Source organism: Balaenoptera borealis (assembly GCF_965194805.1).
Source record: "Balaenoptera borealis genome assembly, chromosome: 8".
NCBI lineage: Eukaryota > Metazoa > Chordata > Mammalia > Artiodactyla > Balaenopteridae > Balaenoptera > Balaenoptera borealis.
The window spans coordinates 29,218,239-29,242,677 of NC_138865.1; the positions used below are offsets into that span (position 1 = coordinate 29,218,239).

Genomic DNA, 24,439 nt, shown 5'->3' on the forward strand with positions numbered 1-24,439 from the left:
CCCAAAAATGAAATACTTAGGTATAAGTCGAAGACAATATGTGTAATATCTATATGAGGAAAAACTACAAACCTGTGATGAAAGAAATCAAATAATTTAAATAAATGGAGAGATACTACATGTTCATGTATAGGATGATCAAAATTGTTAAGATGTCAGTTCTTCCCAACTTGATCTGCAGATTTAATTAATCCCAATCAAAATCCCAAGTGATCTTGTGGATACTCACAAACTGATTCTAAAGTCTGTCAAAACCCAGAATGGCTGACACATTATTGAAGGGAGAGAACAAAGTTGGAGGATTAACATTACCCAAAATCAAGACTTACTATAAAGTTAACAGTAATCAAGACAGTGTGGTATGGGCAAAAGAATAGACAAATAGATCAATAGAACTGAATAGAAAGCCCAGAAACAGACCAAGACATATACAGTCAACTGATTTTGACAAAGGAACAGAGGCAATATGATGAACAAAGATAGTCTTTTCAACAAACAATGTTGGAATAACTAGACATCCACATGCAAAAAAAAAGTGAATTTAGAAACAAACCTTACACCTTTCACGAACATTAAGTGAAAATAGAGCACAGATCTAAATATAAAACACAAAGCTATAAAACTTCTGGAAGATAACATGGAAGAAAATCTTCCAACTCTACAACACTCTGGAAGAGGCAAAACTATGGAGACACTAAAAAGATTAGGGGTTGCCAGGAATTAGGGACAAGAGAGGAATGACGAACAGGTAGATTACAAGAATTTTTAGGGCAGTGAAACTATTATGTATGAGATTGTAATGGTCAATACATGTCATCATACATTTATCCAAACCTATAGAACGTACAACACAAATAGTGAACTCTAATGTAAAACTTAATTAACAAGAATATATCAGTATTGGTTCATCAATTGTAAAAATGTACCACTAATGCAAGATGTTAATAATTGGGGAAAAGGGAATGGGGCGTTGGCAGGAGAATAGAATAAATGGAATCTCTATATCTGCTTAATATTTCTGTAAACCAAACACTGCTCCAAAAAAAGTTTCTAATTAAAGAAATAGTGGCAGAGAGAGTTGTAGATTTGTAGCAAAGTGCTGATTCATGAAGGTTTTAGAGATTTAACAAAAATGCAGTAAGTGATTGCTTAGGGCTAGGAGGCTTGTGGGGATAGTAGGGTGATAGGTATGGGATTTCTTCTTGAGGTGACAAAAATGTTTTAAAATTAACCGTCGTGATCATTGCACATATCTGTGAATATACTAAAAACGACTGAATTTTACACTCTAAATGGATGAGTTATAATCATATGTGAATTATATCTTAATAAATCTGGCTAAAAAATTAAATGGCCTAGATCTGTGTTATTAAATTAAATAAACAGCACTTAATAGTTTTTCTATAGCTGAAGTGTATGCTGTAAGGTTCTAACATATGACTTCTTCCCAGGAAGTCAATAATGTTTAAAAGTATAAAATTTCAGAGTTAATATCAATTTTTTACAGATTTCAGTGACAAGAGAATCACAGATGCAAGGGCCAAGAGCCATTAAAAGAGTTTCCTTCCAGATCACGGACTAACGAATACGATTTCCAAATGTCAATATTGATGACATGGAAAAGTATACACTATTCATTTGGAGTGAAGCTGTCAGCATTTCTTTTTGAATGAAAACGATTACCAAACCCTCTTCCCCAAACGCACACGTACAAATGCCGAAGAGTGCATCCTCCTTCGTGAAGCTACCAACTCAGCAGCCTTCAATGAAGGGCATACAAAAGATGGAGCGCACTACAAATATCCATTGTTGCCACCACCTCAGTAACAGAGGAGTGGCTTTATCATAGGAAGTAATCGAAAGAAAGAAAGAACAGATGGACGTCTGGTTTATGGGGACTCACACAGTAAGCGTCACCCGAGGTGGAGGGCTTGCCACGGATAGAAATTAGGTGTTAGAAAGAGGGAACATGAGAGCAACAGAGAGGAAGACGGTTTGGAGAAGGGATGCTCAATTCTTTTATTCGGTTGTTTTATTTTGTGATATATGTCTGACAAACCGATTGCATAGAATTGCATTCTCTTACTGAGTGAAACTAATGAGTGTAATTATTTTAAATTGAGGCTATCTTATAAAAAAGCTGAAGAACTCGGGGGCTTCCCTGGTGGCACAGTGGTTGACACTCTGCCTGCTAATGCAGGGGACACGGGTTCGAGCCCTGGTCTGGGAAGATCCCACATGCCGCGGAGCAGCCAGGCCCGTGAGCCACAATTACTGAGCCTGCGCGTCTGGAGCCTGTGCTCCGCAACAAGATAGGCCAGGATAATGAGAGGCCCACGCACCGCGAGGAAGAGGGTCCCTGGCTCGCCGCAACTAGAGTAAGCTCTCGCACAGAAACGAAGAACCAACACAGCCAAAAATAAATAAATTAATTAATTAATTAAAAAAAAAAAAAAGAAAACCCCAAACATGATAAATATCAATACAAAGAAAACCAAGCCTGGGCACATCATACTCAGATTACTGATGAGTAAAGATAAGGAGAAAATCTTTAAAATATCCAGAAAATAAAAGACACAACACATACAGAGGAACAACAACAAAAAAAAAAGGCTGAAGAACTAAAACCAAAAAAAATGATTTCTTCTGATTCTTTTAAAATATCCTATGAAAAGCTAGCTTTTAATAGGGACTTTAGATCGCTGTTATTTGGGGTATTTTGTACACTCTCTTCTATAGTTTCTAATTCACCTCTGTTTCATCAAGTGAAAAATCACATTTCATTGTACTTGTGCTCCATTTGTTCTCCATATAACATCTTCCCACCCTTGTTTTAGTATTATCTAAGATCTTGGGAGATTTAAATCAAAAACATGTGGATGATTTTGGACTCTAAGCTTGGAGCATCCACCAATTATGTTTGAATTCACTAGACTGAAATAGCTATTGGCAATAGTGTAACCAAGAGAGGAGATCCCTTCTTACACCTCACACATGTACATTTCACATGAGTGCCTTTACTGTAGCTTTATGACAAAGATGTTTAACCACCTGGCAATTAAAAAACAAAACAAAACACTTTGGTGCTCTAAATTCTTGTCATATTCTTCAAACTTACTGTTCTAAAAATATTTGTATAAACAACTGAATTTCAAAGGCATATTTTTAAAAGCTTTCTTATTATATATGCATATAGATCAACTTCTTAAACACTGTAAGCTGTAAGATGGAAGAATTTCTGCATCTAAGTGCATGCTTCTTTTCTTAGACATATTTGCACAATCATTGCAGGCTCAAATTGATGGTGCTCCTGAATGCAAGTTCCCTATAAGGTAAAATTCAGTTTCCTGTACTTCATTCCTATAATCTATAAATATTGAAATGATGTAACTAGAAGGTAAGTTCATTTAAAAATTTAACTAAATTATTTTTGTAGCAGATTGAATATTGTTTATTAGCATATATATTTTAAGGCACTGACTTACATAGGAACGATTCCCAGGGTGAAAACATGTATGTGATGTTTTAGAGAATAAAACAAAATTATTTTCATAACATATGTATATATATATAAATGCATATATTAGCCAATATCCATTTGTAAACCTTTATTCTATTCAAACTTAATACTCCACTTCCAAAAAGATATGTCCATGTAAAGTTGATAAAGTTCACCTCTTAAAATATGTCTATGTTTAAAAGAAATAAAGGTGCACTATACACCAAATTCTGTTATTTAAATTTGTATTTCATATATAAATTGGACTACACTGCATTATGTAATACTCCATAGGTACTGAATAAGTAATAAAAACTAAAAATAGTATTTATCTAGATGATATTATTGACCAGAAGGTATGTCCTGGATTATTATAAATATTTCAAGAGGAGGAGGATTATCTATAAAACCTTTTTCATCTGAAGTCCTGGGTCTTATGATATAGATAGAACTTTATCTAAACATGTAGAGTTTCCTGATTTCCTTTGAAGAAATCAGTAAGAAACTCTTTGAAAAGAAGAAAAAACAAAACAAAACAACAAAAGCAAGGGGCGCTCAAAGTCAGCTTGAAACAATAAACCTCGGTGGCAAGTCCCCAACTCCTGGGCGCCCGTTCAGGGCCCCAGCGGTGACCTGTGCTCACATCAGCGGAGGCACCAGCAGAGCCGAGCCCGGGACGCCAGCCCGCCGCTCGGACCTCACAAACCAGACGGCTTAGTCTAACGTTGGGAAACTGCGGAATCTCTCAGCAGCGCTGAGCGGGGCGGCAAGGAGACGAACTCAGGCTTCACACCAGGGAGCTCCGAGAGGAGGGACTAAACGCGCGACCGCGACAGCTCAGGCCGAGAGCCCGGAGGAAAGCTGTCCCCCAGGGAGCCCCCTCCCCTCCCGGCAGGACCCGCCGCTCCGGCGTCTCTTTACCTTGGATTTCCCGGTCCCAGGAGCGGCCGGCGAGGCCACCCCGTCGTGAACAGGCTCCTGCAAAACACAACGAAAGCCAGCCGGTCACATGCGGCTGTGCGGACCCCGGCGGGCGGGGAGGGCAGGCGGGGAGGGGCGGTGGTCCCTCGGCCCCCGGGATCACGCGTTACCTCCATGGCCACCCGCTGCCCGCACTTCCGCCCGCCGCCTCCCACGGAGCCCCGCCGCGGGTCAAAGGTCGCGCTTCTCCGCCGGCCCCGCCTCGGGAGGTGGCTCCCCGCGCGCTCCGCCTCGCCCCCGGGCCGGCCCGCGATGGGGCGGGGCGTGGAGGGGCGGGCCCGTGGGCGGGGCGCGGCGCGCCACCAGGGCAGTGGGGGGCCCGGCCCCTCCTGGGAGGGTCGGGCGTTGTGGGACCGCGCGCGCTCAGGCGGCCGCCCTAGTCTCCTGTCCCCTCACCTGTCCCCTTAGCTGTCCCATCTCCTGTTCCCTCACCTGTCCTATCTCCTGTCCTCCTGTGCCCTCAGCTGTCCCCTCAGCCCCCCTCAGTTCCCCCAGAGGCCCTTAGCCTCGGAACGGGCGCGTGGCTGTGCCCTGCGGCTGCAGGAGGCCGAGGGGACGAGGCGCAGCTGTTCCTGAGGCGAGTGGGTGACCGCAGAGCGGGAGCGCTGTCCCGCCTGGCAGCCTGGACGCCGGCCCTCCTCCTGGACGGTGAGTAGTCCCGGCGCCCAGCCCCATTCCGGGTGGACGGGCGGGTTGGGGACCTGTGCTGACACTGCCTTTCGTGGCCGGTAGCTCTTTCTTTGAGCGGGACTGAGGAAACAGGCCCGAGTGGGGGGACGCTGGCCGGGGGAGGGAGGCGGCCTGGGGGCCCCCGCCCGGTGGGGACGGGCGGCGCCAGGATGGTCCGGGGCGAAGACGTGCTGCCGCAGGCGGTGCCTCCCCTCCGCTCCGTGAGCCACCAGCCTGGCACTGGCTGTCACTTGTCACGCCCTGACGCAGGTTGTGGGATGAAGTTTGCCAGTTTGGGGAAAGGATCCCCCTGCAGTGAGCTGGCTTCGGAAAATGCCCGTAAATCTGGACACTGGGCGGGGTTGTAAAGTGAGTGACTTTCCTCGGGACTAGAGAAATAGTCTCAGACAGCTTTTTGGAAAAATCACGAGTAATTCGTGAAAGCCACCAAAGTTCTCAATGTTTACATGGCAGTGAATACCGTTAAGGAAGAGTGACTAAATGCGTTGGCAGGTCGTGTTGGTGAAACTCGAGACTTCGAGCACCTTTTGGAGAAAAAGAGGACTTTCTGTTGCCCTCTCTCCATCTAGTCCGTTGCCTTGTATATATATTCATGCATTGCACTGCATGAAGACTTAATTGAATCTATGAATTAATTGATACAGAAACCAATCAGCAGGACAGAACCTAAGATCACTGGTCATTTTCTTCTGGGTTTTGAGGCAACTTAGAACTGAGACTACAGGGATTTTGTTGTATCTATTAACATCAAGGACGTTATAGCATTTGTTTTTTCCCTTCCAGTATGGGATCCAGGCTAGAATCAGGTTTTGCATTTAATTGTCACATCTGCTTAGGCTTCTTTAATCTGGAACATTTCCACAGCCTTTCTTTGTCTTTTATAAAATGGACCGAAATTTTGACCAAAATTTTGGTCAAATTTTGGACATTTTTGACATTTTATAAAAGAAAACCAAAAAAAGCCCCCAAACAACCGAACTCATAGATACAGAGAAGAGATTGGTGTGGCAGAGGCAGGGTGTGGGAGTGGGCAAAATGGGTGAAGGGGGTCGAGAAGTACAAACTCTGATTTATGAAGCAAATAAGTCCGGGGGATGTTGTGCGCAGCATGGTGACTACAGTTAATAATACTCTACTGTATACTTGAAAGTTGCTAAGAGAGTCGATCTTAAAAGTTCTCGTCACAAGAAAGAAATGATGGATATTTACTAGACTTATTGTGATGATCATTTCGCAATACATACAAATATCAAATCATTATATTGTACACCTGAAACTAATGTTATATGTCAATTATATCTCAATTAAAAAAGGAATAAGAAATTTGGCAAAAAAAAAAAAAAAGCAAGGGGCAAGTTAAAACAGTTTATGTTGCTCTTTGTTTTACTAGATCTTATTTAATTTAAAATCAATTTGAAATCTCTAGTAATATGTAATGTTTACTTAAGTAGAAGCAATTAGACAAATAGTGTTTTCAGTACAGATGTACCCAGCCACTCTGATAATTCATTTTAAAGACACCTTAAGATAATAGGCTGAGATTTCCAAATAGATTTAGTTACAGGAGGGCTGGCTAACAAAGTCACTTCTAAAAGTTTGTGCCCTGATATTACAAACACCAATATAAAATATTGCCTATTACCTTTAGATCTCAATTTTGCATTAAGTTTTGGATGTATAACGGTAAAAAAGCAACTTTATAATTCAGTGGTATTTGGGGGCAAACTTAATAATATTTTTTCCAGAAAAAAATATAATGGAAGCAAAAAATCTCTATTCAATTGGAATTTTTAAATTTTAGCCACAAAATTAATAGAGGCACATAGTTTAAAAAGTCAAATAGCACTAAAATGTTTACTTTGAAAATTAGCTTTTCACAGAAGCTGTGGAACTTGGGCAAGTCATTTACCTGTCTGTGCTTCAGCTTCCTCATCTGTAAAATGGGGATAATAATATGTCAGATTCACAGAGGTGCTGTGAGGATTAAATGAATTAACGCATGTGAAAGACTTGGTACAATGCCTGGCCATAGCAGGATCTTTATAGATTCAACTATTATTATTACTGTTCCCACCCTCAGAAGTAATCGTCTCGATTCCCATAAAGAGTCTCTGTCTCTTTCAGAACAGAATTTTTCCTCCTACTCTCAATTAAATGTAAATCTGTTTGAGGGGAAGCACAGGATATGCATTCATATTTAGTTGAAGTTAAAATGTCAAAATTTGGAACACATCTACCTGATTCCTTTTTCTCATCCTTCTTGATAGAATATGGAATGTTTGTTTTCCTGTTTATCTAATCCAAAATATTCAAAACACTTTCAAGGTCTGTAGAGAACAGACTTGTGGTTGCCATGTGGGGGGGTGGGGGGAAGTACTGGGAGTTTGGGATTAGCAGATGCAAACTAGTATATATAGGATGGATAAACAACAAAGTGCTACCATATAGCACAGGGAACTATATTCAGTATCCTGTGATAAACTGTAATGGAAAAGAATATGAGAAAGAATGCATATATATATATATATATATGCGTATATATATATACATATACATATATATATATATATATAAAACTGGATTACTGTGCTGTATAGCAGAAATTAACACAACACTGTAAAGTCAACTATACTTCAAGAAAATAAATTAAAACAAAAAACTCTTTCAGGGTCTGAATAATAATCATCTTTCAGAATTGAGCCTGAATTTACAGCTGGACTTACACATATATCTTTCTATCTCAAAATATATTTTATAGAGCTAAGTCATTGTCTCAGTTTTTGTCATTACTTATAAGCTTATGTTTTGATAGAGTTTATATGGAAATACCATGTGGCATAACTGCCTATTTCACACCCTAGGAGGTGGGAAGGGTATAAGGACTCATCATCATTGACCCAGATTCTCATCTGATTCAACTAATTGGCATTTCAGTCTCACAAGCAACATTTGAAATTTTTATTGCAAGGAACTAATGGGATGAAGAACAACACAAGTAATCAAATCAAATAAAGGCATCTGCTGGAGTGGGATCCCAGGGTCCCACCCCACAGCTTTTTATGGAGAATTTTGTTTTCATGGAAAGGCCAGAATTCCCTAGGGGTGGAGTTTCATGATCAGAAAGTAAAGAAAGACCTCTATGTATTATTAATATCAACACACAAAATAATACAACTGCATTACACATTTCTCAATTTAGAATAAGGATAGCATGTATGAACATGTTTTGGGAAGGTTATTGAAATTCTCTAAATCACTTTGATATCCTTAAGTTTCTTAAGGCATTTATCAAAACTCCACAAGAACAGAACTCTTCTTTGTTGCTTGAGTCAATAAAAATCTGACTCAACTTCTATTTTAGGTCACAGATTTTTAATGGAGTAAACCAGGATTTCCTTCGTAATGAAACTACAAGGCCTGCACTATACTGCAATTCAGTAAACTCTGAATTATAAATGCTAAAATTCCTTTTGACAGTAAGGAGTAGCATAATTCTTTGTTGGGAGCAGCATTATTGGACAATTTTTCTTAAGAAACGGAGAATTTATTAAAGCATCTTATGGGCTCACAGAATCAATAAGAGGCTGAAGGACTGGGCTTGGGAAATAAGCAGAAACCAAATACCCCTGGATCAAGGGTGGGAGTGGGTGAGGGGGCAGGACCATATTTGCCTTTTGGTTGGACCCTGCCGCCCCCTTTATTTTTGCCTGTTCAGGACCAACCAAGAGCTAACAATCCTCTTATTTTTAGTTTTTTTTGAGGAACCTCCCCTACTTCTGGGTATATAGTTAATGGAATTGAAATCAGGATCTCATTAAGATTTCTGCACTCCTACATTCACTGCAACAATATTATTCACAATAGCCAAGATGTGGAAGCAACCTAAATGTCCATCAACAGACGAATGGATAAAAGATATGTGAGATATATATAATGGACTATTATTCAGTGTTAAAAAAGAAGGAAATCCTGCCATTTGTGACAACATGAATGAATGTGGAAAAATTATGCTAAGTGAAATAAGTCAGACACAGAAGGACAAATACTACATGATACCACTTACGTGAGGAATCTAAAATCGTCAAATCACAGAAGCACAGAGTAGAATGGTGGTTGGCAGGGGCTGAGGGGAGGGGGAAAAGAGAAGGTGTTAGTTAAAGGGAACAAAGTTCCAGTTATGCAAGATGAATAAGTCCTAGAGATCTTCTGTACAGAATAGTGCCTCTGGTTAGTAACACTGTACGTGCTCTTAAAAATTTGCTAAGGGGATAGATCTTACGTTGTGTTCTTATCCCAAAATAATAATAAGAAGAAGAAGAAGAAGGAGAAGAAAAAGGGTGGAAGAAAAGAACAACAACCTGCTTAACACAGAGTGCAGGTCACAGCCCCACTCTCATCTGCAGGTGAAGTGGTTTCCACAGTAGCAGGAAACACGCTGCCTCTCAATAGGAAATCACATCTGGGTTAATTCCGCAGAGTCAGGGGCGGGTGGGTGCTGGACAGTCGAAAAATAACAAGCACAGTTTCCCAGATTTACATCTATTCATGTACATGAAACAGGCTGGGACCTGGGAGCCTTTGCTGCAGTGCTGCAGTGCTTGCACCTGGACAAATGTCTCTTAGAGCAACAAAATGCAAAGAAACTATAAGGGACTAAAAATAACTGCGTGCATGCACAGTTGGGGCAAATTCTGGACAAAAGATACAGAAAGACCAAAAAAGCCCAACTGCCACTTCTGAAGAGCTAGAAGCAAAAACGGGGGTCGGGAGCAAAGGCTGGGTTCTGCGCATGCCCCCTGCACTCAGCACCACCAAAGGGGTGGGCAGACCACCTAAGCCACCCCTCCGGCCCAACCCCGGGACACACCACTACCTCCCCCCCATATAAGGAACCAGCTGCCCCCACCCCCACCCCCAGGAAGCGAGCAAGGGAACCTGTTGCTTGTTCTCGCTCCCCCTGCTGCAGCAGGGGTCCCAATAAAGCTTTGCCTGAATTTCTTGTCTGGTCTCTGATCAATTTCTATTGATTAAGGAGGCCAAGAACCCTGGTCAGTAACATACACACTTCAAATTCCAGAAATTGTAAGTCTTGCTGAACACAATTCTCTTTCAGATAAGGAAGGGTACCACCCACTCACCAAAGGCAGAAAACCTCAAGTCTCTGCATCCAGCCCCAATCCTAGGGTCTCTGGATGTTGTCTAATCCTCCTCTAAGATGGTCACAGGCACATCTACATCATCAGAAACCCACAGAGTAATGGTGAATGTAACCATCACTACAGTGGTCTATATAAAATGGTCTGACAAGGGAAAGGGATGGGGGAGGAAAATGAGTTATGGAGCATGGAAGGAAACATGTGTAGGCATGTGCTTCTGCATCATTCGTGATACTGTGACGTCCCTCAGCCACTCTCTGCTCCATGGTCACCTTGTTCTCAGCCAGCACCAGGCTCATTGGTGTCTTCACTTGGTGACATGATCCAGACCTTCATTTCTGAGGGAACTGAGACCTTCACAGCCCAGCCAGTGTGGTGTTGTTGCCTCTTGAATTTTCATAAGCTATAGATGTAGGTAGGCAGGACACAAGATCCCTTTGATCATCAGAAAGGATTTCTCCCACCCATCTCATAACACTTTTTTCCCAGCTTCCCTAGTGATCAGCAGAGCCCAGGATGCCAGGGGCAGCATCAGCTTTAATTCAGTGGAGCCACTGTTGTGCCAGCTGGTGGACGCATCCCTCCTATGGGTCAGACCATCTCTAAGTAATCAGAGTCGTCACTTAGTGACAGGAAGAAAAGGGTTTGTAAGCAGGTCATTAAATGGTTCACAAGTGAAAGTGGAAGTGTTCACTAGTTCAGAAGAATAGTCAGGTCCTATAAAACAACGTGTCATAGAAATCGTCAAGATGTATATATACACACTACAATATATAAAATAGATAACCAATAAGAACTTACAGTATAGCACAAGGAACTCTACTCAATACTCTGTAATGACCTATATGGGAATAGAATCTAAAAAAGAGTGAATACATGTATATGTATGACTGATTCAGTTTGCTGTACAGCAGAAAGTAACACAACGTTGTAAATCAATTATACTCCAATAAAAATTAATTAACAAAAATAAATGATACCAATCAAAAAAAAAAAAAAAGAAAAAAAAAAGATGTGACCCAGGGTACTGCTTCTGCCACTGAAGAGCTCTAGCTCAGCTGCCCTGGACCCATCCATATAGCTGGACAGGCCATTGCTCCTGCCTGCTGTGGTGCCCCCCTCCCCCAAGAACTCCACAACTGCAATCACAACAATAAAATCCGAGTGCTTCTTAATCTTTTCCCCACTTGTTTCACGACTCTCAGTCTTGGGTTGCAGGATCCCAATGGCTGAGCCCAAGGTTCAGGCCCTCACACTGGCTGCCAGGGGCACCGAGAAGGGGAATCTGCTCCCTTCATTCATTGTCATTCTGAATGAGTTGATACACCTAATCGTTGTATTTTCATGTCTTCCCAGAAGAAAGCTGTCAAGGAACAGCCTATTGTAAACAAATTCTATTTAGAGTATAATTGAAGAACCAAATTAAAAAAAGAATCCTAAGCTTCAGTTAAATAAATAAATAATAAACACATACATACATATGTGCATACATCAAAAGAAGAAGAGAACGTAACAGTTTATCCTCCAACTGACACATGAATACATTCCTTACTCTCAGCAGGTTCATAGAAGCAAACAGGGACCCCTGAGAGACTCAGGCCCTGTGCTCTCATTTTCCTTTTTAGTGCCGATGAAACAGACTCCAAAGTGCTCACATGGTTAATTATTGGCAGAACTAGAGTGAAGATGCCACACTAAATATTGAGCTTCCTGGGAACACCATCCAAGCCTTACACATCCACCGCAAGTCACACGGTGCCTGTCACATAGTAAGCCCTAAATATTTTGTACTAAATGACCGAGTCCACACACTTTCCAATATATTAAGCTTTATGTACCTCCATTAAGAAGCATTTCACAGTTAAGGATTGAATTTTAGACTTCCATTCCCCTCATCTCCTTAATTCCATGCTAACTGAAAGATAGCACCTTGAGAACACAGGAATTCTAGACATTCTGGTGATTCAAGTCATGTTGCAAAAGCAGAATTGTTGCAGGTTTTTTTCCTTCCTCAAATAATACTTGGCACAGAAAAAGCACACGGATGCAGCACACTGCATTTTCCCCTGCCAGCAGCTCGCTCATGGAGCATCTACTCATGAAAACACAATTTTTAAAATTTATTTATTTATTTTATTGAAGTATAGTTGATTTACAATGTTGTGTTAGTTTTAGGTGTACAGCAAAGTGATTCAGTTATACATACATATATATATATGCACATATACATATATATGTCCTTTTGCAGATTTTTTCCCATATAGGTTATTACAAAATATTGAGTGTTTTCCCTGTGCTGTACAGCAGGTCCTTATGAAAACATTTTAATACCCAGATAGATAACCACTTATAGGTATTACGAGGATACCATTCAAAATAGGGAACAGTAAGTGACTCCTTCACATTAGGTCAGGCAGAGTTTTCTCATTTACTTTTTAAGTGGTTTTTATTGATTTTGTTTTGTTTTGTTCTGTTTTATTTTGCCTAAGAACTAGTGGGACAGAATCATTGAATGCGTAAGCTGAAAGGACTCTGGACCAGTCCTCTAATGGAGCAGATGAAGAGAACTCACCCAGAGACCAAGGACCTGGCCAGCACTCCCATCCCAGGGCTTTATCACCACCACACATGGTCTCGGGGACCACGTTCATTGAATGCCTACCACTTGGTCTGTATCATATTTGATTTTACAGAGAAATAACAGTCACCTTTTCCTCCCTATTGCAGAAGGTATTCTTGTGACTTTGATAGTGAGAATGCATTTAAGAAACATTTTTAAAGCACATCTTTCCAAATGCGAATATGAATATGTGGATGTTTTTGGTCTTGTACATTCAATAATATGAAACTACAGTGACTGAAAGAGTATAACTAAAGTAGGAAAGAACACTCTCTTTTCTCCCTACAAATGTGTCAGAATCATTGCGCTTATAAAAGCCTGGAATCCCAAAAGTCATTGATGAAAAATATGATTGGGATAGCTCCAATTAGATACTTTCTAAAATAGTTTTCTTTCCTCTTTCTCAAGTATTTTAAGCTACAGAGAAGCTCCTTAACTGTAATAGGGTTCATTGAAGACTGACTCTTCAGAGCTGAGCAGAGCCCAGGCTGCCCTCAAGCGCATGTGTGGGAGAGATGCTCTCAGTTCAAGGCAGGCTCTCTGTGCCCTGAAATCTGGCTAAAGCTGCACAGTGCTACGAAGACAACTTGTGAGGAAAGAGCGGGGAGTGTGCAGGAAAGCAACAGAGCCTGGCTCTCAGGGAAGATCACGGTACAGGGGCCAAATAGTCTGGGTTGGGCCTGGTCCCCAGTCCCCAGCAAACTTGGAAACACCACGAAATCACTTCAGAGTCTCTCAAACAATATGTCACTGTGAAGTCTTTAAATTCTATACCAGCTCTGTAACTCTTTATTTTCATCGCTTAATCCAGGGGTCCCCAACCCACTGTGCGAGGCCTGTTAGGAACCAGGGGGCACAGCAGGAGGTGAACAGTGGGTGAGAGAGAGAGAGAGAAGCTTCATCCGTTGCTCCACACTGCTTGCATTACCACCTGAATCACGCCCGCCACTGTAGCTCACATTACTGCCTAAACCATCCCCCCTGCTTCCGTGGAAAAAACTGTCTTCCACGAAACTGGTCCCTGGTGCCAAAAAAGTTGGGGACCGCTGGAATCAGTTTGCCACAATTTACCATGTAACCTCTTGTAATTCTCATTAGGTTTCAGCAGCTTTGGACTTGTCACTTACCTTGACATCGGAGCTCTACAAAATTGTCTAAATTAATGAAAAATTCCATAGAGCATGATATCACGTATCTTAAGACACTGCCTTTCTGTTAATGTTATTCATTGGCTACTAGACTTATCTACCTGTGGTTAACCTATCTCAAAAGTTAGCAAATATTATTCAGCAGAAACGAATGTTTCTAATACAGTGTGTCAAAAATTACATGAAATTTTCCCCAAGATATAGTCCCTAATACAATTTTTGCTTCTCTTATTATGTTACAAATGATAAAATGACTGCCTGAAAGTTGAAGTTGTCTTGAAGAGTTTAGCACCCTCATAAAAACACTTCTATATAGACTTTTTCTTATTTGAACACATTACTTTTTTTAATGATTTCTTCTGAAATAATTATAAACTGACAGGAAGTTGCAAAAATAGGACAGTAAAGCCCCAAGTAATCTTCATCCGGTTTTCCTAATTGGTTACATTTTATGTAACAATAGGATACTATCAAAGCTGGGAAATTGACATTGCTACAAGGTATATGTGTGCCACATTATCACATGTGTTGCCACCACCAAGATCAAGATACATAACTGTTCCATCACCACAAAGATCTCCCTCCTGTTACCCCGATATATAGTCACACTTAGCTTCCTCCCACCCTGGCCCCCATGCACCATCCCTAAAACTTGGCAACCACTTATCTGTCTCCTTCTTTGTCATCTTGAGAATGCTATATAAATGTATTCATATAATATGTGACCTTCAAACACCAACCTCAAATGTTGGCTTTTTTCACCCAGCATGTTTTTTGAGATCCATCCAAGTACTTGCATGTATCAGTAGTTAATCCTTTTTACTGTTAAGTAGTGTTTCATAGTATTAATGTACCACGGTTTGTTTAACCATTCACTTATTCTAGAACATTTTTATTGTTTCTAGTTTGGGACTATTACAAACAAAGCTGCTAGAAACAATCATGTAGAGATATTTGCATGGACATAAAATTTAATTTCTCTGGGATGAACGTATATGATACTTTTGAACATTTTTGGAAAAGCAGTGTATATAATTATGTTGTTCTGTTGCTTCTTATGTCACTGAAAGAAAAGGATGAACTTGGTGATTTGAACTCCCAGCTCAAGTGCCACATAAATGACCATGTGCCCTGAAGGAGACCACTGTCTCCTGTAGCTACACGGCTGGAAATCAAGCACAGAACCTCATCGTGCAACTGGTTGAATTACAATGCAAGTTGAACTCCCAGTTTTGAAGGGCATCTACTGTTGAATCAATGTGAGGGCATTGATTGGGAAAGAACTGGATCTTATAAGTTGGGATGGGGACCCGTGGGAAGATCCTGATGAAGCTGGGGATATTGAGCCCCTAAACTGTGATGAATCTTTTATCACCAGTGGTATTGGCCTCCCCAGCCCCAGCAGAGATGGCTTCCTCAACCCCAGTGGAAGCGGCCTCTCTACATACAGGGTATCAGCCTTTCCATCTCCTTCTGAGAGGATTAACCCTGCATTGCCTGAGGAAAGGGTCATAGCCTCCCCTGACGCAATTGTCATGTAACATAATTATTAGTCTCCTCAGGACCCACCCCTACCACCCCACCTTACTTCTGGACCTTTAACTAGACTCAAGCTCAGCAGGTCCCTAAAGGTGGGATACAATCTGTGACTCATGAGGAAGTGCATTACATTCCAAAATAATGACTTCCATTTTCTAAGTTACACAGACAAAATCTTGGGAAATGTGTGGGAATAAGTACTAAAGGTGTGGGAAAATGGAAGAAGGAATTCCTTATAAGGTTGAAGGAGGCTGAATGTATGGGCTCACTAAATAGGGCTTCTGCATTTACTGTTGCAGCTTGAGGAATTAGAAAGGGCTCTAGCAGTTTTGTTGGTTGGTTGGCTGAAACATAGGCCAAAAGGTGGCCCCCCATGAGTACCCTGGAAATGCTGGACTTGCCTCCGTTTAAGCTAGAGAAGAACTTCAGAGGCTTAGGGATAGAGGAATGTTAGAGTAGATTTGTTACTTAAAACCTGCTCACCTGACTGGGGGGTTCCAGAAGTTTTACCTTCCATCAATAGTGTGAGGAATAAATCTATGAGAGGATCCCCAATATCCTTTGTGGACAAAGAATGTCACCTGCCATACCAGTAAACAAAGGATCTTGCAGCCACCAAGCCACCAGCCACTGCAGCCACCCCTGATAGTGCACCCTGAGGGGATTTAAGATGTAGAAAAACAGGATACTGACCCTAGATAGTTTAGGTGCATATCAAAGGAATAATTGTATTAAGCCCAGATTCTTACATCTTCCCATACATAGAAAAGTGTTAAAATCGTTAACTTGAGATGTCTGGTTTTCCTTTAATTAGCAGGAAAGTTTTGATGTTTGATTACTTGGGTTTTTTTGGCAAAACTCCTATATATTCTGTTTCTCTTTGGAACTGTCCCCAGAGCTATCTGAGAGGCTGTATCCCAGGCTTAAGTCCTCAGTTAGGTTCCAAATGCAACATAATTTTCAACTTTTAAGTTGCGCATTTTTTTTCAGTTGACACCTTGAATACTCTATGGTTGCTTTCTCTGTAGATCAGACCTCACAGTGGGAAATGCAGTCACTGCATTGGGAAACCTAAATGCAAAGAGGGTAATTGAATCCTGAGGTGGTAGGGGCCAAGTGACAATATTCAACCACTGAAGGCAAAGTGGACATGGTTACCTTAATGTACAGCAGAGTCAAAGCAGCAATCAGAATAGTCTGACTCATGCTGACTTACGGTGTTGATTAATTGATCATGGTGTTCCTAGAAGTGAAATAGATAGGAAGCCTACTAAATTTGTACTTCTCTGTATAAGCAGAAAAGTTCTAGGTCAAGTGAATAAAAGTCGAACCTAAATCATAAAAACAGAGAGTCACATCCCTTCAATACATTCCTAGACATGAGCCAGTTTATGGATCCCGAACCCCTGGAATGAAGGAGAGGCTGGGCCCCATTGAGGAAGGACCCCAGTGCACTCTGAAAGTTGATACTGTCAATTCTTGCCCCAGCCTTCCCCAGAATGATGTTTGGCATTTTACCAGAGTAACTGTGCATTGGGGAAAAGGAAATTATTAGACCTTTTGGGGAACAACGGACTCTGGCTTTGAAATGATACTAATTCCAAGAGACCTAAAACATTGCAGGGGCCCAAAAGTCAGAGTAGAGCTTATGGAAGTCAAGCGACTAATGGAGTTTTAGCTCAGTTCTGTCTCACCATGGGCCCAATGGTTCTCCAAACCAATCATGTGGTTATTTCTCCAGTTCTGGAATGTATACTTGGTATAGACATATTTAGCAGCTGGCAGATTCTCCACATTTGTTCCCTGACCTGTGGAGGGAGGGTTATTATGATGGGAAAGACAAAGTAAAAGCCAGGAGAACTGCCTCTACCTAGGAAAACAATAAATAAAATTTAATACCACATTCATGGAGGGACTGCAGAGTTTACGGCCAGCATCAAGGACTTGAAGGAGGCAGGGGTGGTGATTCCTACAACATCCTATCTGGCCTGTGCAGAAGAGAGATGGATCTTGAGAATGACAGTAGATTATCATAATCTTAACCAGGTGGTGACTCCAATTGTAGCTGTTGTTGCAGATGTGGTTTCATTGCTTGAGAAAGTTAACACTCACCCTGGTAAATGGTATGTAAGTATATGGATTTGGTCTGGAAAATGCCTTTTTATCCATCCCTGTCCATTAGGCCCACCAGAAGCAGATTGCTTTCAGCTGGCAAGGCCAGTAATACACCTTCACTGTCCTACCTCATGAGTATATCAACTTTCCAGCCTGATGCCATTATTTAGTTTGCTAGAAAATACACCTGACTCTCCCTTCCATAAGATATCACACTGGTCTATTACACTGCTGACACTATGCTGGTTGGATCTAGTGAACGAGCAGTAGCAACTACTCTAGATTTGTTGGTAAGGTATTTATGTGTCAGAGGACAGAAAATAGATAAGACAAAATGCCATGGCCTCCTACATCAGTGAGATTTCTAGGGGCCCAGTGGTATGAGCCATGTCAAGATATCCCTTCTAAGGTGAAGGATAAGTTGTCGTCTCTGACACCTCCTACAACCAAAGCACAGGCACAGCTCTTAGTGATTTCTTTGGGTTTTGGAGGCAACATATTCCTCATCTGGATGTGTTACTCCAGACTTTTTAATGAAGTGACTCCAAAAGCTGCTAGTTTAGGCTGGAACCCAGAACAAGAGAAGGCTGTGTAACAGGTCCAGGCTGCAGTGCAAGCTGCTTTGCCACTTGGGCCATAAGATCCAGAAGACACAACGGTGTTGACGTGTCTGTGGCAAATAAGGATGCTGTCTGGAGCCTCTTGAAGGCCCGCATAGGTGAATCAAAGCACAGGCCTTAAGAACTGTGGAGCAAGGCCCTTCCATCATTTTGGTAACTAGTCTCCTTTTGAGAAACAAGAGGTCTGCTACTGAACTTTGTAGAGACTGAACACTTAACCTTGGGCCATCAAGTTACCATGTGACCTGAGCTGCCCAGCATGAACTAAGTGGTATCTTAACCACCAAGCCATAACAGAGGCCATGCACAGCAGCACTCCATCGTCAAATGGATGTGGCATATATGTGATCAGGCCAGAGCAGGTCTTGAAGGCACAAGTAAGTTCCATGAAGAAGGAGCTCAAAGGCCCACAGTCCTCACTTCGGCTACACTACCTTTTCTCTCCCAGCCTGCACCTATGACGTCAAGGGGACTTCCCTACTATTAATTGACGGAGGGAGACTCAGGCAGGCCTGGTTTACAAATGGTTCTGCACAATATGCAGGCACTACCCAAAAGTGGGTAGCTACTGCCCTCAGCCCCTCTCTGAGACATCTCTGAAGGACAGTGGTGAAGAGAAATCCTCCCAGTGGGCAGAACTTGAGGCCATGCACCTGGCTGAGGGAGAAACACTTGGAAGGAGAAATGGTCAGACACGCTGGGTGGTCAGGAATTGAAAAAAGCATGACTGGAAAGTTGGTCATAAAGAAAATTGGGGAAGAGGTATGTGAACAGATTTCTCTGAATAGTTGAAAATCATGAAGATATTTGTGTCTCATGTGAATGCTCATCATCAAAGGGTGATCTCAGCAGAGGAGGATTTTAATTCTCAAGTAGATAGGATGACCTGTTCTGTGGAGACCAGTCAGCCTCTTTCCCCAGCCACCCCTGTCATTGCCCAATGGGCTCATCAACAAAGTGGCCATGGTGACAGGGACGCAGGTTACGCATGGGCTCAGCAATATCGACTTCCACTCATCAAGGCTGACCTGGCTACAGCCACTACTGAATTCCCAATCAAAAAGAATCAACCAGCAGCAGAGACCAACAGTGGGCCCTCAATATGGTGTTATTCCCCGGGTGATCAGCCAGCTAGTCAGTGGCAGACTGATGACACTGGACAGCTTTCATTGTGCAAGGGGCAGTATTTTGTTCTTATTGGAATAGACATTTGCTCTGGGTACAGATTTGCCTTTCCTGCATACGTCACTTCTGCGTAACTACCATCCATGATCTTACAGAATGACTTATCATTGTCATGGGATTCTGCAAGCATTGCTCAAGATCAAGGAATACATTTCACAGCAGATGAAGTGAGGCAATGGGCCCTTGGAATTCACTAGTCTTACCTGAAGCAGCAGGCTGGATAGAATGGTGGAATGGCCTTCTGAAGACTCAGTTACAGGGCTGCCTATGTGACAATACCTCTGCTTGTCCCAGGGCAAGGTTCTCCAGAGGGTTGTATATGCTCTGAATTGGAGTCCAATATATGGTCTTCTTTCTTCCATAGCCAGGATTCTCGGGTCCAGGAATTTTAAGGGACAAAAATGAGAAGAGTTATTTTCAACTCTTCAGTATTATCCCTAGTGACCCACTATCAAATTTTTGCTTTTTGTTCCTGTGACCTTATGCTCTGCTGGTCTGAGTTCCAAAGGGGAAAATGCTTCTACCAGGAGACACAGCAATGATTCCAAAGAACTGGGAGTTAAGACTAACACCCAGCTACCTTGGGCTCCTCATGCCTCTGAATCAACAGACAAAGAAGGAAAGGAAAGTGTTTGTTGATACAAGGATACTGCTTGCGGACTACTCTTCCACACGGAAGTAAGGAAAAGTGTATCTGGATATAGTAGATCGCTTAAGGCATCCCTTAGTATTACCATGTTCTTTGATTAAGCTCAGTGGAAAACTACAACAACCCAGTCTAGGCAGGGCTACTAATGACCCAGACTATTCAAGAAGGAAGGATTTGGTCACCCACCAGGGAAGAACCACGATCTGCTGAGGTGCTTGCTGAAGATAGAAAGAATACAGAATGGGTAGAAGAAAGTAGTTACAAAGACCAGCTATAACTGACCACTTACAGAAACCAGGACTGTAATTGTCATGAGTACACCATTTTTTTTTGCTATGAATATATTTGTGTTAAGTGTGTATTTGTTTTTTCTCTCTCATATTCCCTTATTATGTAACATGAGTTGTATTGATTTTATATCATAATATGTAAGTACTCTTAATTTTACATTATAGTACTTTAAGTTATATCACAAGGATTTACCTCCTCTTCTGGGGATAGGGTTAGTGTATTTTGATTGGACTCAGAATTGTTGTATCATATTAAGTGGAATTAAGACCTTGTTATTGTCTTATTTGGGGATTAAGTAAGATTTGAGGAGATGCATATGGGTGTCATGTTGACACAGGGTCGACTTGTGATGATTAGTTTCATGTGTCAACTTAACTGGCTATGGGGGACCCAGATTAACAATTATTTCTGGGTATATTTTGTGAGGGAATTTCCAGGTGAAATTAGCATTGAAATTGGTGGACTCAGTAAAGTTGATTGCCCCCCCCCAATGTGGGTGGACATCATCCAGTCTGTTGAGGGCTTGAATAGAACAAGAGCTGGGGGAGGGAAGAATTTGCCCCTTTTTCCTGCCTCATGGTGTGAGGTGAGATAGTTCATCTTCTCCTGACCTCAGACTGGAATTTATATCACCACCTCCCCTGGTTCTCAGGCCACTGGACTAGGATTGAATTATATCACTAGCTTTCTGGGGTCTCCAGCTTACAGATGGCAGACTGTGGGATTTCTCAGCTTCCATTATCATAAGAGCTAATTCCCTGTTACAAACACATGCATGTATTCTATAGGTTCTGCTTCTTTGGAGAATTCTGACTAATACAACATGTATCCACCACTGTAATATCACACAGAATACTTTTACTGACCTAAGAATCCCCTGGGTTCCACCTATTCAACCTACTCTTCCCTTCCTCCTCCCAAACACCCAACAACCACTGATCTTTTTACGGTCTCCATAGCTTTGCCTTCTAAAATATCATATAGTTAAGAATTATACAGTACGTAGCCCTTTCAGATTGGTTTATTTCACCTAGTAATATGCATTTAAGTTCCTCCATGTCTTTTCATGGGTAGTTTATTTCCTTTTATTGCTGAATAATATTCCATTGTATGAATGTGGAACAGGTTTTTGTTTGTTTGTTTGTTTGTTTTTAATCCATCCATCTATGGAAGGGCACCTTGGTTGCCTCTAATTTTTGGCAATTATGAACAAAGCTGCCACAATCATTCATGTGCAGGCTTTTGTATGGACGTAAATTTTCAGCTCTTTGGGGTATATACCAAAGAGCTTGATTGCTGCATTTTATGGTAAATGTATATTTACTCTTTTATTAAACTGCCAAACTGTCTTCCAAAGAGTCTGTACCATTTTGCATTCCCTACAGCGATCATGAGGGTTCCTATTGCTCTGCATCCTCACCAGCATTTGGTGTTGTCAGGGTTCTGAATTTTTGTCCTCTTCATAGCTGCATAGTGGTTTCTCATTGTTGTTTTAATTTGCAGTTCTCCAAACACATAAGGTGTTGAGCATCTTGTCATATGCCTATTTGATATTTTATATCTTCTTTACTGTGGTGTCAGTTTAGATTTTTTGTCCACTTTTAATCAGGTTGTCCTCTTTTTTTAGTGGTAAGCAGTAAGTGTTCTTTGTATATCTTCATACCAATCCTTTATCTGATTTGTCTTTTACAAATTTTTTCTCCCCATCTATGACTTGACTTCCCATTCTCTTGATATTCATATCTTTTTAAAGTTTTTTTTCTTTTCTTTGTGTGTTTATTTTGAATAATGTATATTGCTTTTTGTTCAGTTAACTAATTCTTTTCTGCAATGTCTAATCTACTGTTAATTCTATCCAATGTACTTTTAATCTCAGCTATTTTAGTTTTAATCTCTAAAACTTTGATTTGCTTTTATAAAAAATACCTTCCTTTACATGTCCAATCCCTCCTGTAGCTTCTTGAAAATATGAAATATAATTATAATATCTACTTTAGTTTTGTTGTCTACTAATGCTTTAATTTTTCTATTTCTGGGTCAGTTTTAATTAGGTTGTTTTTTCCCTTCATTGTGGTTCTATATTCCTGCTTCTTGATATACCTGGTAATTTTTTTATTGGATGACAGTCACTGTAGATTTTCCTTTTCTGGTGCTAAATATTTTAGTGTTTCTGTACATATTCTTGAACTTTGTTCTGGGATGCAGTTAAATTACTTAAAAATAATTTTATCCTTCTGAGTCTTGCTTTTAAGCTTTTTAGGTGGAACCCAAGTAATGTTTAGACCATGTTAAGTTTTTCCCCACATTTCAGGATTGAAAACTATTCTGAATACTCATGTATTAAACAGTTTTCCATTCTAGCTGGGAAGACCAGGCTTTCTTTTTTTTTTTTTTCCCTTTGTGAGTGTTAAGAACTTGTTCCTTCTGATACATCCAGGTGGTTCTTTCCCTGCCATGAGTAGTGTTCTTACATGCATATGCCCATCTGTACTCATAGGCCTCTGTAACCTAGTTTCCATTCACCTATCCTGCTTCTCATCCCTTCATTCACTCTTCCACATTCACAGTGGGGCTTGTTTAATTTCTAGAACAAGCCTGGCTCTTTGCACACAATTTTTATTGCTTCTGCTTAGAATGTGCTTCCTCAGCCTGGCTTGACTGGCTCCAAAATGGCATTCAACTCTGAACAGGAATATCACCTTTTCTTATGCAAGTAAGGTTCCCCAATTTTCTCTCAAACACTGTTTCTTGCCTTCAAATCATTTTGAGATTCAACAAAACTTGTTCATGTGTTTTTTAAAATTTTGCTTTCCTAGGCTATCTTACCCAGGAGTTGATAACTACATGGGGACAGAAACTCTAGAAAAGAGATAATTTAATGATGAGCTTTCTTTATTCGTCATATTTTATACTGTTAGAAGAATGAGGCTATCAACTGAATTCTGTCCCCACAAAATTCATATATTCAAGCTCTAACAAAGTGATGGTATTTGGAGATGATGCCTTTGGCAGGTAATTAGATTAAATGATGTCATGAGGATTAGGCTCTATTAGTGCCCCTGTAAGAGGAAACCAGAGAGTTTTTTCTGTCTCTCTCCACCATGTGAGGACACAGTGAAAAGACAGTTGTCTGCAAGCCAGGAAGAGAGCCCTCACCAGGCACTGAATTGGCCAGCACCGTGATCTTAGACTTCCAAGCCTCTAGAACTGTGAGTTGTTAAAGTCACCAAGCCTATAGTATTATGTTATGGCAGCTTGAGCTATAAGAGTACTAAATGGAAGAGACATGAAGGAACCCTAAACACATATTGCTAAATGAAAGAGGCCAAACTGAAATGGATACATACTGTATGATTTCAGCTATATGACATCCTGGAAAAGGTAGGGCACTTAAACTATTCTGTATGATACTGTAATGGTCAATGCTTGTCATACATTCGTCAAAACCCATAGGATATGCAACAGAGTAAACTGTAATGTAAACTATGGATATTAGTTAATAGGAATGTATGAACTTTGGCTCATCAATTGTAAAAAATGCCCCACACTAATGCAAGACGTTAATAATAGGGGAAACTTTGGTTTGGGGAATAGATGTGAGGGGGTGTATGGGAACTCTATACTCTGCTCAAATTCTCTTTAAACTTAAAACTACTCTAAATATAGGCTACCAATTTATTTAAACAAAATAAATCTAAGTTGCCTCATCATATTGTGAGGTTATTACCATCTTACAGTTTTTCTATTTGACCTACTTCTTTAATGTTCATTTCTATCTTCTTTTATCCTTGTAAAAAATATATCAAATGTTTTGTACTATTTCACCTCCCAGCCTATTATCTTTTTAGTTATATGTCTTTCACAAACTTTCATTGGAAACTACCTTAGATATCCTTGACTTATTACACTCTATGCCCATTACTATTTTCACCACCTCCCTAGTAAT

General features: G+C 40.9%; 1 protein-coding gene across 7 annotated transcripts in view; it reads right to left on the reverse strand.

Moving 5' to 3' along the window:
- LOC309633573 (contactin-associated protein-like 3) overlaps nt 1-24,439 on the reverse strand; it is a 164,127-nt gene that overhangs the window by 124,517 nt on the left and 15,171 nt on the right. For 5 of the 7 annotated variants that reach the window (XR_014247619.1, XR_014247620.1, XM_082402514.1 and 2 more), the window contains 2 exons: nt 19,757-19,925; nt 4,421-4,477 (listed from right to left, as the gene is read on the reverse strand). Coding sequence is in view for 3 of the 7 variants with exons in the window: in XM_082402514.1 (XP_082258640.1) it covers nt 4,421-4,477; nt 19,757-19,915 (216 nt within the window). In the remaining 4 variants the exon portion in view is untranslated. Of the gene's footprint in view, nt 1-4,420; nt 4,585-19,756; nt 19,926-24,439 lie in introns of those variants that run through there. The other 2 variants (XR_014247621.1, XR_014247622.1) reach the window with 1 other exon arrangement.